This window comes from Salvelinus namaycush, chromosome 4, assembly GCF_016432855.1.
Source record: "Salvelinus namaycush isolate Seneca chromosome 4, SaNama_1.0, whole genome shotgun sequence".
Taxonomy (NCBI): Eukaryota; Metazoa; Chordata; class Actinopteri; order Salmoniformes; family Salmonidae; genus Salvelinus; species Salvelinus namaycush.
Window position 1 is genome coordinate 15759471 of NC_052310.1, and position 18741 is coordinate 15778211.

The 18741-nt window shown below is 43.9% G+C and overlaps 1 protein-coding gene across 1 annotated transcript in view; it reads right to left on the reverse strand.

The window, feature by feature from the left end:
• The window catches only part of LOC120045378 (PH and SEC7 domain-containing protein 1-like), a 45845-nt gene that overhangs the window by 983 nt on the left and 26121 nt on the right, over window positions 1-18741 (reverse strand). The window contains exons 7-13 of the mRNA XM_038990252.1: window positions 16504-16547; window positions 7370-7563; window positions 6825-6895; window positions 5297-5454; window positions 971-1115; window positions 550-693; window positions 52-323 (exon numbers count right to left, since the gene is read on the reverse strand). Coding sequence (XP_038846180.1) covers window positions 52-323; window positions 550-693; window positions 971-1115; window positions 5297-5454; window positions 6825-6895; window positions 7370-7563; window positions 16504-16547 — 1028 coding nt within the window. The remainder of the gene's footprint in view (window positions 1-51; window positions 324-549; window positions 694-970; window positions 1116-5296; window positions 5455-6824; window positions 6896-7369; window positions 7564-16503; window positions 16548-18741) is intronic.

The window sequence follows — 18741 nt, forward strand, 5'->3', positions numbered from 1 at the left end:
GGGAGACAAGCCTGCCACGTCATCACCACCCAGCACCCCGCCCTGACTCACTTCTTGACGGCCTGGCGGTAGCTGTATCTCTGGCCCTCTGTGCGCTTGGAGCCTTTTCCTATACCGCTGCAGCCCACCGGCTCCTTGGTGCTGCTGCCCTGGGAGGCCTGGCTGGCCTGGCTGGCCTGGCTGCTGTCCTGCAGTGTGGGGCTGGAGTGGGCGCGCTGCAGGCCATTGTCCTCCAGGATCTGGGCCTCGAATACGGACAAGTCATCCTCGCCGCAGCGGATCTTGGCCCGCAGTAGCATGGCGTAGGTACCATAGCGCGTTTTCTACATTACAGAAGAGGGAGGGGAGGGAGGCAGAGGGGGACAGAGGGAGAGGAAGAGGAAGAGGGGGAAGGGAAGGGAAGGGAAAGAGAGAGAGAGAGGACTGAGAAAGTGAGCGAGGCAGAAATGCCGTGCTGCATAATTGCTTAACGCTTGACTTGATTCCAATTTCTTTCTTTTCTTTTCCTGTAGCCTTTGAAAAGTTCACACACTGTCGCCTCGGGCTTACCTCAAACTCCAGGTACTCGTCCCGCTGGCGGTACTCCTCCAGCTCACGGCCTTTGACCTTTCGGTCTGGAGGATACGAGCGCAGCTCAGCCAGTTCAGTGGAGATGGCCCGGAACCGAGCCTCATGGGACTGGACCTGCTCCTCCTGTAAACACAGATACTTAGGGTCAGAGTTCACCACCCAGGTCACCAGAGGGCCATGTATTCTCTCCCAGCACATGATCATCACTAGTTTGACCTCTGTAGGCCTATACTTTATTTCTGAGATCATCGCGAGTTTTGTCCTTTAATCATCCTTGTGGACATTTAAAATAATAGCATTTATTCATTCATTTTTGAAGAGTGCCTTCAGGGATGTTTTCAATTATGGTAGTGATGTGGTATGGTAAATGTAATTGGTTATATGGTACGGAGGCGGGTACCTGTGACAGTTTGGAGGTGGAGCCTGGCAGCAGCGGTCGGGCAAATTTCTTCTGTGAACCAATGGCTGCAGGGAAGGGTGGTGCTGAGAACATGGCTGATACCGTGTTGATGCGCGTGATCCACGACTGCATTTGCTCCGCGTTTCTATGGAGGACAAAACACACACATGTGTTTTGAGATCTTGTTGTACAAACACACGCACGCACGCACACACCACACCCCACACACATCAATCCCTACTGCACAGAGCTAAACTAAGCCATCATAGTGATTATCATCACAGCTGCTGTATTGAAAAACGCTGCTTTGCTGTTGAGAAATAAATAATTGAGGGGCCAATTAATAGATGTTATCTACTAACGGGCCATTAGAGACCCCGGAGAGTAATCAGATGGAATCAGACGGTTTTGTCACAACTACCTGGACACTGGCTGAGAAATGAGAGAGAGGAAGAGAGGGTGGGAGGGAGGGAGAGAGAGAGGAAGAGAGAGAGATAGGGATGGAGCGAGGGAGCGAGATAGAGAGGGGGAGAAACAGAGGAAGAGAGAGAGGGTGAAAATAAGCGGGTGAGAGGCAGGAAAGGAGAGAGGGGGGCGGGAGAGACAGAGAGTGACAGAAAGAGAGGGAGAGAGAGAGAGGGAGGGAGAGAAAGGAAGGAAAGTGAGAGAGAGGGAGGGAGAGAAAGGAAGGAAAGTGAGATGGAGAGAGAGAGAGACAGATCGAGAGAGAGAGGAAGGTATCTGGGACAGGCTGCAACTGGAGCAGATCTGGTCCTCCTGGGTGACTGGAACATGTGGCCACATCATGTGCCTCTGCATTCTTGATTTACACCCCCCTCACCCTCCTCCTCCCAAACACACACACCACACACACACACACACACACACACACACACACACACACACACACACACACACACACACACACACACACACACACACACACACACACACACACACACACAGCAGGAGGTAGCAACAGCCATGACTCGCTCGTGAGAAGGGGAGAGACTGGCCCAAGACAGCTAGTGGTCAAACAAGGAGACAAGAGGAGAGTGCCCTTGCAAAGTCAAGATCCGGTTTATTGACCGAGGCTGATGTTAACTGAGTGGCACAGCGGTCTAAGGCAATGCATCTCAGTGCCAGAAGCGTCACTACAGACCCTGGTTCGATTCCAGGCTGTATCACAACCGGCCGTGATTGGGAGTCCCATAGGGCGGCGCACAATTGGCCCAGCGTCGTCCAGGTTTGGCCGGGGTAGGCCGTCATTGTAAATAAGAATTTGTTCTTAACTGACTTGCCAGGTTAAATAAAAGTTCAATAAAATAAACAAATAATAAAAAGAAAAGCCAGGGCAGATGTTAACAGAGGGCAGATGTTAACCGAGGGCAGATGTTAACCGAGGGTAGATGTTAACCGAGGGCAGATGTTAACCGAGGGCAGATGTTAACAGAGGGCAGATGTTAACAGAGGGCAGATATTAACAGAGGGCAGATATTAACAGAGGGTAGATGTTAACCAAAGGCAGATGTTAACAGAGGGCAGATGTTAACAGAGGGCAGATATTAACAGAGGGTAGATGTTAACCAAAGGCAGATGTTAACAGAGGGCAGATGTTAACAGAGGGTAGATGTTAACAGAGGGTAGATGTTAACCAAAGGCAGATGTTAACAGAGGGTAGATGTTAACAGAGGGTAGATGTTAACAGAGGGTAGATGTTAACCAAAGGCAGATGTTAACAGAGGGCAGATGTTAACAGAGGGTAGATGTTAACAGAGGGTAGATGTTAACCAAAGGCAGATGTTAACAGAGGGTAGATGTTAACAGAGGGTAGATGTTAACAGAGGGTAGATGTTAACCAAAGGCAGATGTTAACAGAGGGCAGATGTTAACAGAGGGTAGATGTTAACAGAGGGTAGATGTTAACAGAGGGTAGATGTTAACCAAAGGCAGATGTTAACAGAGGGTAGATGTTAACAGAGGGTAGATGTTAACAGAGGGTAGATGTTAACAGAGGGTAGATGTTAACCAAAGGCAGATGTTAACAGAGGGTAGATGTTAACAGAGGGTAGATGTTAACAGAGGGTAGATGTTAACAGAGGGTAGATGTTAACAGAGGGCAGATGTTAACCAAAGGCAGATGTTAACAGAGGGTAGATGTTAACCAAAGGCAGATGTTAACAGAGGGTAGATGTTAACAGAGGGCAGATGTTAACCAAAGGCAGATGTTAACAGAGGGCAGATGTTAACCAAAGGCAGATGTTAACAGAGGGTAGATGTTAACAGAGGGTAGATGTTAACAGAGGGTAGATGTTAACAGAGGGTAGATGTTAACAGAGGGTAGATGTTAACCAAAGGCAGATGTTAACAGAGGGTAGATGTTAACAGAGGGTAGATGTTAACAGAGGGTAGATGTTAACAGAGGGTAGATGTTAACAGAGGGTAGATGTTAACCAAAGGCAGATGTTAACAGAGGGTAGATGTTAACCAAAGGTAGATGTTAACAGAGGGTAGATGTTAACAGAGGGCAGATGTTAACAGAGGGTAGATGTTAACAGAGGGCAGATGTTAACAGAGGGTAGATGTTAACAGAGGGTAGATGTTAACCAAAGGCAGATGTTAACAGAGGGTAGATGTTAACAGAGGGTAGATGTTAACAGAGGGTAGATGTTAACCAAAGGCAGATGTTAACAGAGGGCAGATGTTAACAGAGGGTAGATGTTAACAGAGGGTAGATGTTAACCAAAGGCAGATGTTAACAGAGGGTAGATGTTAACAGAGGGTAGATGTTAACAGAGGGTAGATGTTAACCAAAGGCAGATGTTAACAGAGGGCAGATGTTAACAGAGGGTAGATGTTAACAGAGGGTAGATGTTAACCAAAGGCAGATGTTAACAGAGGGCAGATGTTAACAGAGGGTAGATGTTAACAGAGGGCAGATGTTAACAGAGGGCAGATGTTAACAGAGGGCAGATGTTAACAGAGGGCAGATGTTAACAGAGGGTAGATGTTAACAGAGGGTAGATGTTAACAGAGGGTAGATGTTAACCAAAGGCAGATGTTAACAGAGGGCAGATGTTAACAGAGGGTAGATGTTAACAGAGGGTAGATGTTAACCAAAGGCAGATGTTAACAGAGGGCAGATGTTAACAGAGGGCAGATGTTAACAGAGGGTAGATGTTAACAGAGGGTAGATGTTAACAGAGGGTAGATGTTAACAGAGGGCAGATGTTAACAGAGGGTAGATGTTAACAGAGGGTAGATGTTAACAGAGGGTAGATGTTAACAGAGGGTAGATGTTAACAGAGGGCAGATGTTAACAGAGGGTAGATGTTAACAGAGGGCAGATGTTAACAGAGGGCAGATGTTAACAGAGGGTAGATGTTAACCAAAGGCAGATGTTAACAGAGGGTAGATGTTAACCAAAGGCAGATGTTAACAGAGGGCAGATGTTAACAGAGGGTAGATGTTAACAGAGGGTAGATGTTAACAGAGGGCAGATGTTAACAGAGGGCAGATGTTAACAGAGGGTAGATGTTAACAGAGGGTAGATGTTAACAGAGGGTAGATGTTAACAGAGGGTAGATGTTAACAGAGGGTAGATGTTAACAGAGGGTAGATGTTAACAGAGGGCAGATGTTAACAGAGGGTAGATGTTAACAGAGGGCAGATGTTAACAGAGGGTAGATGTTAACCAAAGGCAGATGTTAACAGAGGGTAGATGTTAACCAAAGGCAGATGTTAACAGAGGGCAGATGTTAACAGAGGGTAGATGTTAACAGAGGGTAGATGTTAACAGAGGGCAGATGTTAACAGAGGGCAGATGTTAACAGAGGGTAGATGTTAACCAAAGGCAGATGTTAACAGAGGGTAGATGTTAACAGAGGGTAGATGTTAACCAAAGGCAGATGTTAACAGAGGGCAGATGTTAACAGAGGGTAGATGTTAACAGAGGGCAGATGTTAACAGAGGGCAGATGTTAACAGAGGGTAGATGTTAACAGAGGGCAGATGTTAACAGAGGGTAGATGTTAACAGAGGGTAGATGTTAACCAAAGGCAGATGTTAACAGAGGGCAGATGTTAACAGAGGGTAGATGTTAACAGAGGGCAGATGTTAACAGAGGGCAGATGTTAACAGAGGGTAGATGTTAACCAACGGCAGATGTGTGCTGTGCAGGGAGCAGTTGCAGGTTATGGCTCCAAGCCAAATAATGAACCATCTCGCATTCAACTTATAGTGTGTAACCTGAACTCGTGAAAACAAGGGATGGCTCAATCTTACAGAGGAATGAGAGAAGAAGAGTGAAGCGAGGGATGGGACTCACGGTGCCTGGAAGAGGTAGACTCTCCAGTCGGCGGTGCGGAGGTAGAACACATTGGGTCTCTTGCTGTAGTCAGCAGCCCTCATCGCCAGAGAGTGGTGGATAGACACGGCGTTCTTCAGATCCTCGTCCGACAGCTGTTTATCTGGCCGGTACTCTCCCTGCATGGTCAAACAATGACAATCATCATAAAGTGTGATTACATCATGATATCTTCATTTACCATCGCAGTAGTTCTGACCACAGGGTAGTGTATTCAACCCCCAGATGGTTCTTTGAGTACCGGTAATCTAATTGAGTTGTAATGTGAGAATGTCAAGCATCAGTAAGTTGGTAATGGATGTTATGGTGTGAAATTCCAGAAATAAAAAAACACAGCAATTGATTGTAGCCCTTTCCTGCAATCAAATGACCAAATCTCCCTCTAGTGGCCTCATGGGTGGAATGTTATTACTATTTTATAAATTCATAATTAATAAACATTCTTTTAAAAAACCTGCAGAAAATCCAGTGTTTCTATGTCAAACGGTTTTGTTATATTTCAGTCTTCAGTGATTTAAATAAAGTGTAATATTGGGATGCAAACTCAAAATGTAATACATTTGAAGTCTATATCTGACATGGTACAGGTGTCTTCTTTTGTTTAAGCCCATAACCATGTTTGTCAGGTGTATACTTTTTATCAAAGTAGATTTGTTTAAGACTATCAAGAAACACTCTGTGTGACCCTGATTTATCCCACTGCAGTAAAAGGTTAACTGAACCGTTGGTGATTGAATCAGGACAATCTAGAAGATAACTGTGTCCAGACCTCTCTTTTAGCAGGATGACTTGTTGATGGGATGTTACAGAACAAACCACACTAAGGAAATGGGTATTTTTGACACCCGAGTAGGTGCCTTGCCTCTGCCCAACTCAGACATGACCGTTGGACCAGAGAGCACTGCCAATAGACATACAGTACATAACATACATCATTGGCACAGCTGCGTCGCCATGGGACTGCCTCTGGTTGGGACCCTTGCTTCTGTTCAAAGTGGCCGAGTCACACACAAGTCTGGCAGGGCTGGCAGGGCTGCCCGTAGCAAAGGCCAGGACCACTGGTCCAAATGGGTATAGACGGCAATGCCAGGTCTGAGGACTGCAGTCTGAAGGCACTGAACCAAGGACTCAACCTCATACTTATGCATTACCTCATACTGATAATATCAACACCCAACAGGGTATGGAAAGCCATCCGGATGGCTGGAGAGTGAGATCTGTATTTCAGTGTGTTGTCAGTCAAAGATGGGTATTCTTCTATGTGTATCACAAATGTTATTGTGTAGCAGTCTTTTTAGACTTACATTTTCAGGACATTTGTGGATTTTCTTTGGTGCAAAAACATATATAATGTCACTGAATACAAGTATGTAAAAAGTGAGTTGACTGAGCAGGCATTTATAGACTTTTCAGAATTTCGGGACAGTGAATGTGTTGCGAGTTCATAAAGTGAGACAGAAGTGACAGAAGTGTAGTCACACCTGCTCACCTTCTGCAGGTAGAGAATCAGCCCCTTCAGAATGCCATAGAACGTCTTCCATCCTCTCTTCCCACGCGGTGCTGAGATCAGGAGAATAGTTTGGTCAAAACATAGGTCACCTTCAAATGTCCATACTACCTTCACACCTATACATACTCAATACATTGTTTCATACTAAGTGGTAGGCAAGTATGGATGTTATACAATTTACTGTATGTGGACCACAATAAGTATGCTGTAGCTGTTGCTAAAATAACAGTATAGGGGTAAATGAGTAATAATGATAATAATAATAATAGTAAAAAAAAATGGGACTTAATGCATTTCAAGGACTCAAAGTCACTTTACAAATGTAGAAATGAAAATAAAACAAAAAAATAGCATTCAAAACAAAACAAAAATATGAATATAAAGAGGGGTGGGCTTAACAAATAAACAGCGATGAGGATAAGGAGGGAATACGACACATACTATAAGGATTTATAGGGGGGGTCAATGGGGGTTCAGACCAATAAGCTATAAATGTACAATATATCTATGGCTTTGACACGTACTTCTCTTGCCGTCTGAGTCGGCGTGCACCTTGCGCACCAGGAAGCCGTTCTTGTACAGCAGGGCTCCCGAGGGCTGGGCCATGACCACGAGGTGTTTCCCACCACTGGCCATGCTCTTCATGTGTTTAGAGGTGGAGTCAGCCTGGTTGGTGTCCCCCAGCTCCGAGAAAGACTTCCGCATCTCCTCCTCATCGCTACGGCGACAACAAACAGAAGGATGAGCAACCTGGTTGCTGTTTTACCACACCTCATTAGCAACAGGTCAACCAATCACGTTCAACCAATCACTTTCCAGCTGTCTCCCTCTGTGACTGTCCATTAGAAGACAGAGATGAGAAAGAGTAGTTTCAATGGCCGAACACATACAGTTGAAGTCGGAAGTTTACATACACTTAGGTTGGAATCATTAAAACTTGTTTTTCAACCACTCCACAAATTTCTTGTTAACAAACTATAGTTTTGGTAAGTCAGTTAGGACATCTACTTTGTGTATGACACAGGTCATTTTTCCAACAATTGTTTACAGACAGATTATTTCACTTATAATTCACTGTATCACAATTCCAGTGGGTCAGAAGTTTACATACACTAAGTTGACTGTGCCTTTAAACAGCTTGGGAAATTCCAGAAAATTCTGTCATGGCTTTAGAAGCTTCTGATAGGATAATTGACATCATTTGAGTCAATTGGAGGTGTACCTGTGGATGTATTTCAAGGCCTACCTTCAAACTCAGTGCCTCTTTGCTTGACATCATGGGAAAATCAAAAGAAATCAGCCAAGACCTCAGAAAAAAAATTGTAGACCTCCACAAGTCTGGTTCATCCTTGGGAACAATTTCCAAACATCTGAAGGTACCACGTTCATCTGTACAAACAATAGTACGCAAGTATAAACACCATGGGACCATGCAGCCTTCATACCGCTCAGGAAGGAGACGCGTTCTGTCTCCTAGAGATGAACGTACTTTGGTGCGAAAATTGCAAATCAATCCCAGAAGAACAGCAAAAGACCTTGTGAAGATGCTGGAGGAAACCGGTACAAAAGTATCTATATCCACAGTAAAACGAGTCCTAAATCGACATAACCTAAAAGGCCACTCAGCAAGGAAGATGCCACTGCTCCAAAACCGCCATAAAAAAGCCAGACTATGGTTTGCAACTGCACATGGGGACAAAGATGGTACTTTTTGGAGAAATGTCCTCTGGTCTGATGAAACAAAAATAGAACTGTTTGGCCATAATGACCATCATTATGTTTGGGACTGGTGCACTTCACAAAATAGATGGCATCATGAGGGAGGAAAATTATGTGGATATATTGAAGCAACATCTCAAGACATCAGTCAGGAAGTTAAAGCTTGGTCGCAAATGGCTCTTCCAAATGGACAATGACCCCAAGCATACTTTCAAAGTTGTGGCAAAATGGCGTAAGGACAACAAAGTCAAGGTATTGGAGTGGCCATCACAAAGCCCTGACCTCAATCCTATAGAAAATGTGTGGGCAGAACTGAAAAAGCGTGTGCGAGCAAGGAGGCCTACAAACCTGACTCAGTTACACCAGCTCTGTCAGGAGGAATGGGCCAAAATTCACCCAACTTATTGTGGGAAGCTTGTGGAAGGCTACCCGAAACGTTTGACCCAAGTTAAACAATTTAAAGGCAATGCTACCAAATACTAATTGAGTGTATGTAAACTTCTGACCCACTGGGAATGTGATGAAAGAAATAAAAGCTGAAATAAATCATTCTCTCTCCTATTATTCTGACATTTCACATTCTTAAAATAAAGTGGTCATCCTAACTGACCTAATACAGGGAATTTTTACTCTGATTAAATGTCAGGAATTGTGAAAAACAGAGTTTAAATGTATGTAAACTTCCAACTTCAACTGTAGGTCATACAAACTCCTTCTTCACTGGTTGTATTGTGCTTTTTGTCATCTACCAAAAACACTGAAGTGAATTTTGTGGGCATAGCCTTGGTTATATAACATTTATACAAAGCACAATTCTACCTAGGGGGAACCTGAGTGAATGAAAGTGTTTCTTCTTCTTCAAAGCCTTAATTCAGTTAATTCCCTCGCCCCTTCCCTCCTCGACCATGTCGTTGTGATTCCCTCCTGGTCTCCAGAGAACCAGTCCACTCTCCTAGATCAAAACACACTGCAGTAGAAGAGCGACACGATCAATCGCGTGGCGGCCTTGAGGTGAAAAACGAGGGCATTCCGTTTCACTAGGGACTTCCTATTTTTGAGACTAATTTCAGACTTGTCACTGGCTTTTTCAGTTTTGTTTTTCCCCATTGATCAAGAGAGGAACTGCTCCAGAACTGTGAAAAGTCATACTTTTCCTACCTCAAAACAAAACAAATAAATGGGCTACAATTGATGTGTTATTACAGAACTAGAAAATGTCTGTGTGTATTAGTGCATGATGAAAATATAACTATCTTAGTATACAGTTGAGTGTAATTCTTATACCAATGGAGGCTGGTGGAGGGAGGGTGGCTTATTGTAATGGCTAAAATGTAATGATTGGAAAATTATCAAACACATCAAACACATGGTTTCCATTCCATTTGGTTTTCATGTGTTTGATGCCATTCCATGTGTTCCCTAACCATAATCCCTACCCTTACCCTAACTTTAACTATAACCCTTTACCTAACTAACCCTACCCGTAACCATTTAAAATGTCAACTTCAATGGGATAGGGACGTCCCAAGGAATCCCGGATAGCACGCTTTTTTGATGAAAAAAAAAAGGTTCAAATGATGACCACTCTAGTCCCACTCAAAATGAAGATACTGTACTTAGTATAAGCCATGCACACCACATGTCCCCTTACTGATATGATAATCCTACAACCATGGTTGGGGTGTTGTTAACATATTTTTACATGTGGTATGATCTGGACCTGAGGCAGCAGTTAAGAGGATGACTCATGTTAAAAGCGAAACCTTTCCTATAACGTTTCCCAATACTAGTCAGTCAATCCACCCAAAATCAGTCGAACCCAGTTTAAACGAGGACTACACTCGTTACCTCACCATGTGTAAAAGTTCACATTCAAAATAGACACGCAAACCACCATCAAAATGGCTTCCCTTGTAACCCTTTCAGAGTATGATATGAGTAACCAGCCGTATATAACAACAGTTAGCTCTACACGAGAGAGAGCATGATGGAGAGCTAGTGAGAGCTGATGAGCATGTGTCTCAGAGTTCTAGCCTGTTGCCTGGTAACTGCTGGTCTGTGTGAATCCCACTCTACACTGAGTCAAAATAAAAGGGAGAGAAAGAGAGGGAGAGAGAGAGAGAGCGAGAGAGAGAGAGAGCGAGGGGATGGATGGAAATGAGGGAGCGAGGGAGCTAAAAAGAGGAGAGAAAACAAAAGCCTAGAAAGACAAAGCTAAGATGAGCCATGTCCAATCAATTGAATTTACCACAGGTGGACTCCAATCAAGTTGTAGAAACATCAAGGATGATCAATGGAAACAGGATGCACCTGAGCTCAATTTCGAGTCTCATAGCAAAGGGTCTGAATACTTATGTAAAAAAGGTATTTCTGTTTTGTATTTGTAATAAATTTGCAAAAATGTCAAAAAAACTGTTTTCACTTTGTCTTTATGGGGTATTGTATGTAAATTGATGAGGAAAACATTTTATTTCATACATTTTAGAATAAGGCTGTAACGTAACAAAATGTTTAAAAAGGGAAGGGGTCTGAATACGTTCCGAATGCAATATATATTGAACAAAAAAATTAACACAACATACAACAATTTCAATGATTTTACTGAATTACAGCTCATATAAGGAAATCAGTCAATTGAGGAGCCATAGTAAAGAGGAGAGGAGAGGGGGATGGGGTTGTGGTGCGGAGGAGGAAGAGAGTGAACAGGTTGATTAGGTGTAGGTTTATTTGAACATCTTGCAGAAACATACGTACATCAAATATGATGTCATAACATAAAACACAAGTTCCCAAAGAACACAGTGGCCATGCTTCTTCAATGGAAGAAGTTTGGAACCACCAAGACTCTTCCTAGAGCTGGTCACCTGGCCAAATTGAGCAATCGAGGGAGAAGGGCCTTGATCAGGGAGGTGACCAAGAACCGGATGGTCACTCTGACAGAGCTCCAGAGTTCCTCTATGGAGATGGGAGAACCTTCCAGAAGGACAACCATCTCTGCAGCACTCCACCAATCAGGCCTTTATGGTGGAATGGCCAGACGGAAGACACTCCTCAGTAAAGGGCACATGACAGCCCACTTGGATTTTTCCAAAAGGAACCTGAAGAACTCAGACCATGAGAAACAAGATTCTCTGATCTGATGAAACCAAGATTGAACTGTTCGGCCTGAATACCAAGTGTCACGTCTGCAAAAAACCTGGCACAATCCCTACGGTGAAGCATGGTGGTGGCAGCATCATGCTGTAGGGAGGTATTTCAGCGGCAGGGACAGGGAGACTAGTCAGGAAAGAGGGAAAGATGAACGGAGCAAAGTACAGAGAGATCCTTGATGAAAACCTGCTTCACACTAACAAAATGTGGAAAAAGTCAAGGGGTATCAATACTTTTTAGTTTTTGCTATGACATGCACTGTCAACTGTTGGACCTTATATAGGCAGGTGTGTGCCTTTCCAAATCACGTCCAATCAATTGAGTTTACCACAGGTGGAATCCAATCAAGTTGTAGAAACATCAAGGATGATCAATGGAAACAGGATGCACCTGAGCTCAATTTCGAGTTTCATAGCAAAGGGTTGGAATACTTATGTAAAAAATATATTTCTGTTTTGTATATGTAATACATTTGCAAAAATGTCAAAAAACCTGTTTTTACTTTGTCATAATGGGGTATTGTATGTAGATTGGTGAGGAAAACATTTTATTTCATACATTTTAGAATAATGTCATATCAAGTGGCATATCAAGAAGCTGATTAAACAGCATGATCATTACACAGGTGCACCTTGTGCTGGGGACAATAAAAGGCCACTATAAAATGTGCAGTTTTGTCACACAACACAATGCCATAGATGTCTCAAGTTTTGAGGGAGCGTGCAATTGGTATGCTGACTGCAGGAATGTCCACCAGAGCTGTTGCCAGATAATTAACTGTTAAAGGTTGTCAGTACGTCCAACCGGTCTCAAAACCACGCCAGACCAGGACCTCCACAGCCGGCTTTACCTGCAGGATCGTCTGAGACCAGCCACCCAGACAGCTGATTAAACTGAGGAGTTTTTCTATTTGTAACAGAGGCCTTTTGTGGGGGGAAAAATCATTCTGATTGGCTGGGCCTGGCTCCCCAGTGGGTGGGCTGTGCCCCTGCCCAGTCATATGCAGTCCATAGATTAGGGGCTAATGAGTTAATTTCAATTGACTGTCTTCTTATATGAACTGTAATTCAGTAAAATTGTTGAAATTGTTGCATGTTGCATTTATATTTTTGTTCAGTATACAGTATTTATAATAACGTATAAAAAAAACATTTGTTTATGTTGTTGGACATAAGACTGTAAAATAACCAGGAAATCAGCTCAAAGTTATTTTAATTTCTGAAAGTATTCCCACGCATAGATAGAGAGGCATATGTGATCATGTCCCAATATAATCAAGGTTTGAAATGATTCTGTTTTTGTCAAATACTATACTGTGTTTGGGATTCTTGCGGTCAATTTGCAGTGTACCAAATATATATATATATATCTGGCCCCCCGACCGTCCGCCCAAGGGAAAATTGTCCCACGACTAAATGTAATTGGGGACCTCTACGATAGAGTATTGCCTTAAACTCCTTAGATTATGCGGTCTCTGTGTAGGGTAGAAACTAGTGCAGAGGATTTGTGTGGCTATGCAGGAGCCCTTTGAAGGTCTTGACTGTAGGTTCATCATGCCTGCTCTCCAGAGATGGGAGTGAGTTGCAGGGAGTGCCAATGACGCAGCAGATTCGTCTCTGAATGCCTTCTAAGTCTTCAGAGAGACACTTTGGAAGGCCAGGCCACACTGGCGAGGCATACTCCATGATTGGGACGGATGAAGGTCAAGTATATCTGCAGTAGGACTTCAGTTGGGAGGCCAGCTTGTCTTGCTTCACTTAGGTAGTAGATCCTTGGTTGAAGCTTTTTTAGGATATACCGGACATGCTCGTCCCAGTACAGGTCAGCTGACATCATCACACCTATCCGTCGGAAAAACTCCAAACGCTCAACTGGGAGGCAGTTTACAGGTGGAAAAGACTTGTCAGCCAGCAGCCTTTCTGAAGCTGATGAGCATATCCGTAGTTTTCTTTTCGTTCACATACAGGCAGTTGGTTTTTCCCCACTCAGCCACTGCATTGACGGCTGCTTGTGTTTGGCCAGGTAGATTGCCAGGAAACAACTCTATGAGTGTGAGGTCATCAGCACACTTGACAGGATGGATGCTGATTGGAAGGCTGGAGTCTAGGGTGTTCATGCATAGCACAAACAGTAGGGGAGAGAGCACACCACCCTGGGGAACTCCAGCTGGGACTGGCTGTGAGTTAGAATGGTATGTTCTCCACCTCACCATCTGCTTGCAGTTATCCAGGTAGCTCTTGAGGTCTTAGGCTGGGAATGTGTGAAGACATTGCTGCACAGCAAGCTAACGGTAACATACACTTTTTATACAAAAGTATGTGGACACCCCTTCAAATGAGTGGATTTGGCTATTTCAGCCACACCCGTTGCTGGGAGGTGTATAAAATCGAGCACACAGCCATGCAATCTCCATAGACAAACATTTGCAGTAGAATGGCTCATACCGAAGAGCTCAGTGACTTTCAACGCATAGGATCCCACCTTTCCAACAAGTCAGTTCATCAAACGTCTGCCCTGGCAGAGTTTCCCCGGTTAACTGTAAGTGCTGTTAATGTTAAGTGGAAATATCTAGGAGCAACAACGGCTCAGCTGCCACACAACGAACAGGACCGCTGAGTCTGTCCTCGGTTGCATCACTCACTACCGAGTTCCAAACTGCCTCTGGAAGAAATGCAGCACAAGAACTGTTCGTCGGGAGCTTCAGGAAATGGGTTTTCATGGCCGAGCAGCCGCACACAAGCCTAAGATCACCATGTGAAATGCCAAGCGTCGGCTGGTGTGGTATAAAGTTCATCACCAATGGACTCTGGAGTAGTGGAAACACATTCTCTGGAGTGATGAATCACGCTTCACCATCTGGCAGTCCGACGGACAAATATGGGTATTACGGATGCCAGGAGAATGCTACCTGCTTCAACGCATAGTGCTAATTGTAAAGTTTGGTGGAGGAGGAATAATGGTCAGGGGCTGTTTTTCATGGTTCGGGCTAGGCCCCTTAGTTCCAGTGAATGGGAATCTTAATGCTACAGCATACAATTACATCCTAGACGATTCTGTGCTTCTAACAGTTTGGGGAAGGCCCTTTCCTGTTTCAGCATGACAATGCCCCCGTGCACAAAGCGAGGTCCATACAGAGTTGTTTGTCGAGATCGGTGTGGAAGAACTTGACTGGCCTGCACAGAGCCCTGAACTGAACCCCATCAAACACCTTTGGGATGAATTGGAACAACGACTGCGAGCCAGGCCTAATCGTCCAACATCAGTGCCTGACCTCACTAACGCTCTTGTGGCTGAATAGAAGCAAGTCCCCGCAGCAATGTTCCAACATATAGTGGAAAACCTTCCCAGACGAGATGGAGGCTGTTATAGCAGCAAAAGGGGGGCCAACTCCATATTAATACGCATGATTTTGGAATGAGATGTTCGACAAGCAGGTGTCCACATACTTTTGGTCATGTAGTGTAACACAATAGTCTTGTCATACCTGTGACACTTCCCATTAAAACACACATGTTACCTGTCACTGACTGTATACAGTTGTGGTCATGTGAAATATGTGTACTATGAATAGGGCACCTGATGCAGAGCAGAAGTAATCACAACGCCTGACGTAGATTACCGTGACGATAGAAAGCATTTCAGCCATGATATCCGAATAATCCTTATCGTAACCAAAATCTGTGAAAATCATCACCATGCATTTGAGGTGCGTAGCTTTAGGTACTATTTGCATGGTCCCTTATAAACAAATGAATAAATACATCATTGAAACGGGACTGGTATATTGGTATTATTATGATAACGTTGTGTGAGGTGGTGTCTATTTTGTAATGCCAGTGAAATAGGTTCTTCTTATCTCTTTTTTCTAACGGGCGATAAAAGCTAGCAGGATAGGAAACAATGGAAGACATGATGATTAGAGCCAATAATGGAGGAGAGCAAGATTAGCAGAATAGAAGGAATAATAGAGCAGATGGGTCTCTCTCTCTCTCTCTCGTATCTGTATAGATGTGTCTAAAAATGACTAGTCTATCCTCAGCCTCTTGTCCCCAGCATCATGGCCATGTATTTTAATTGGGTGTCTGTTTCTGTGGAGATGTTTGAACTGGATTGCCTCTCTCTCTGTGGATCTGTTCCCAGACCTGTTCCTCTGACCACTTTTCAGTCAGCTGCTCTGGGAGTGCTGCTATTTTTGGGAAGGTAGTGGGAGGCTGTGGTCACACCTTTGTACAGGATGCAATGAGGACCCTTTTATTGGAATGATAGATGTGTGTGTGTGAGTGTGTGTGTGTGTGTGTGTGTGTGTGTGTGTGTGTGTGTGTGTGTGTGTGTGTGTGTGTGTGTGAGTGTGTCGTCAGAAGTCTGTGATTGTGCTTGCACCGGAACACAGAGGCAAGAGCAGAACGGTCGCTATGTAGCTGTAGCCATGGTGCTGTAACTATGGCAACAAAGCTTGGAAAGCCAGAGACTTAATTGGCATCTCTGAAGCACAGTGAGCTGAGATCCAGAATAGCAACCCTTGACACACAAATGTTTCCATCACAACCTGACAACATGCACGTCATTAATAAGGATGCTATCGAATCAACCAATACTCTTCACTATCCAAATACTATGCGTGTGTATGAACTCTAGGTGAACTGTGTGTGTGTGTGGACTCTGAGTGAAGTATGTTTCTGTGTGTTTCTCTGTGTGTGTGTGTGTGTGTGTGTGTGTGTGTCAGAACATACACTTAAATGCACAAATACTGTATATACTGTTGATAACAAGGCATTAAAGTGGAACTCACATTGTCCATTGAAGCTTCTCATTCTTGATTGAGTTGTACAGGGCCTGTGGAAGAAAAATCCATTAGATAATAATGACGAAATAGTACACAGATTCACCTGGGAGAAACAAATGGTTGAATCCATCAATCAATAAACTACTCAGTCAGAAAGCCAGTTAACCAATCAATCATTTGTCTCCTCCTTCCTTTCAAGAATCCTCTTTAGGGCAAACACGACCGTTGACCTAAACTCATGCACCATTTCTATGTTATATTCTTCAAGAATCAATGGGTAGACATCATTAATGTATAAGTCCAAAAATGTATGTAGCAACTGCTGATTGCCCCTTTAAGGGGAGTCTATGGAATAACACAGCAGGCAAAATGGGATTTAAAGAAAAAGGCTGCAGTTTCTGTGTGCACCCTCGTTGATAAATACAACAGGCGTTTGGAGTCCCCGCGTTTCGCTTTCCTATTAATCTCCTGTGACAGCCAAGCCATTTAGACATTCCTATTCAAATCCAGCCCCTGTTAGTGACAATGGGATATGCTAGCGGAATATGATCTACCGTTTAGCACTGAGGTTCTGTGAAAAGAGTTTAGAGGAAGAGGAGTGCAGAGCTATCAACCCCTGATGGTGAATTCAGATCAAGGCCTAGAAGGGACTGACGGACAACTGTGACAGCTGACGCGATGGAGAGGACTCTAGCAGGAAGTACATCATCCCCACGTCCCTCCCAGATCCTCTGAAGTCTGGGAAAATATACAATGCTGTTTTCATAAGGAGATGGGACAAATGGCTGTACAAGGTAGTACGTCTTATCTGCCATTGAAATCAGTCTGAGGTTATTTATTTTCACATTTTGTATGATTTAAGAAACTGATTCTGATGATATTCAATTCGATCGAGTTGATTGACAGTTAGTGTTGGGTTTCACTGACTGTTCTAGACATAATATTGAGCTGTGGTTTCTCAGGCAAACCCATTGAAATGAACAATGTGTTTGATGCAGTGTATCCATTCAAACTAATGTCCTACGTTTCCTATTAAACAGGCACTAATTGAAATACGTCTGAATATTCATGAGCAGCCAGACCTTTTTGGATTTTAGGTTCTGGGCTCAAATGTCCCCTTGCTATGGAGACGTGCTGTATAAAAATCAAGACTCAAACTGTGTTACAAGCTTCATGAATATGAATATTCAGCGCAGATAAGGGCCGTCTTCGTGGAAAGCCGGCGTTGGCCCATTTCAAAGTCTAATTTTGATGCACTCTCTTTTGTAGCACAAAAGTCTTCAGCATCAAATCCGGGGGTGAATTTGTGAACCCGAAAAACAGATGGATTGATCTACTGTTGCTAGTAGCAACAGCAATTATAGCCATAGTGGCTCATTGAGAAATGTCATTAACTTGAGATTCATGGTCAGATTTGAGTCAATTATTGGTTTCTACATATAGACGCTCAAATGTAATTACAAATCCTGTTAATATTTGACTCCGATTGGAAAACCAGGCAAACTGACCCGAAAGCACAACATTAAACATGAGAGTAAGTCGTATAGCTGAGACATACAGGGGGTCCATAATTATTGGCATTACAGTAGTAGTACATTGGAAGGAAATCAAGCTGAGAGAGACAGATGTTAATATACACGTTACACTGGTCCTGACTGCCAAGGAGTCGGTGGAGGGGAGTATAAAGTAATGGAGGTGTGGGGGTGAGGGGGGGGGGGGGGGGGGGGGTTCATGTGGGAATAAGTGAGAAGTATGGGGAGGCCCTGTCAGAACCATAAGAGGGGGAGAGAGAGGGGGAGGACAGGGTGTAGAGGCGTAATCAGTGTCACTGGGAGCAGTCGGCCTCATTCAGATCAGGATGAATGTTCGTCACCTTCACCTACGCGCTCCGTCAGCGCACCCGGCAACGCACCCGCAACGGCACCCGGACAGCGAATGAGAGTCAGCCTTGAGGGCTGGTGTTACCACCGGTTACTACACACAACATGCGGTAGCCTAGATTACGGAAGGGCCTGTCAGCCTGGTAATCACCCAATCTGCAATCTACTCAACTCACAAATTATTCACAACCCTATAAAAGTCATATATAAATGTATGAATCTGTGGATGTACAAGGTTGCATTGTCTTTGGTTGACAGACAAAAATGTCCCTAAATTACAAACACCGACAGTGCTAGGCATGGCATTTTACAGTACGTTGACATGACAGCGATAAACAATGTCATCAGAAATAAGAAAGTGCTT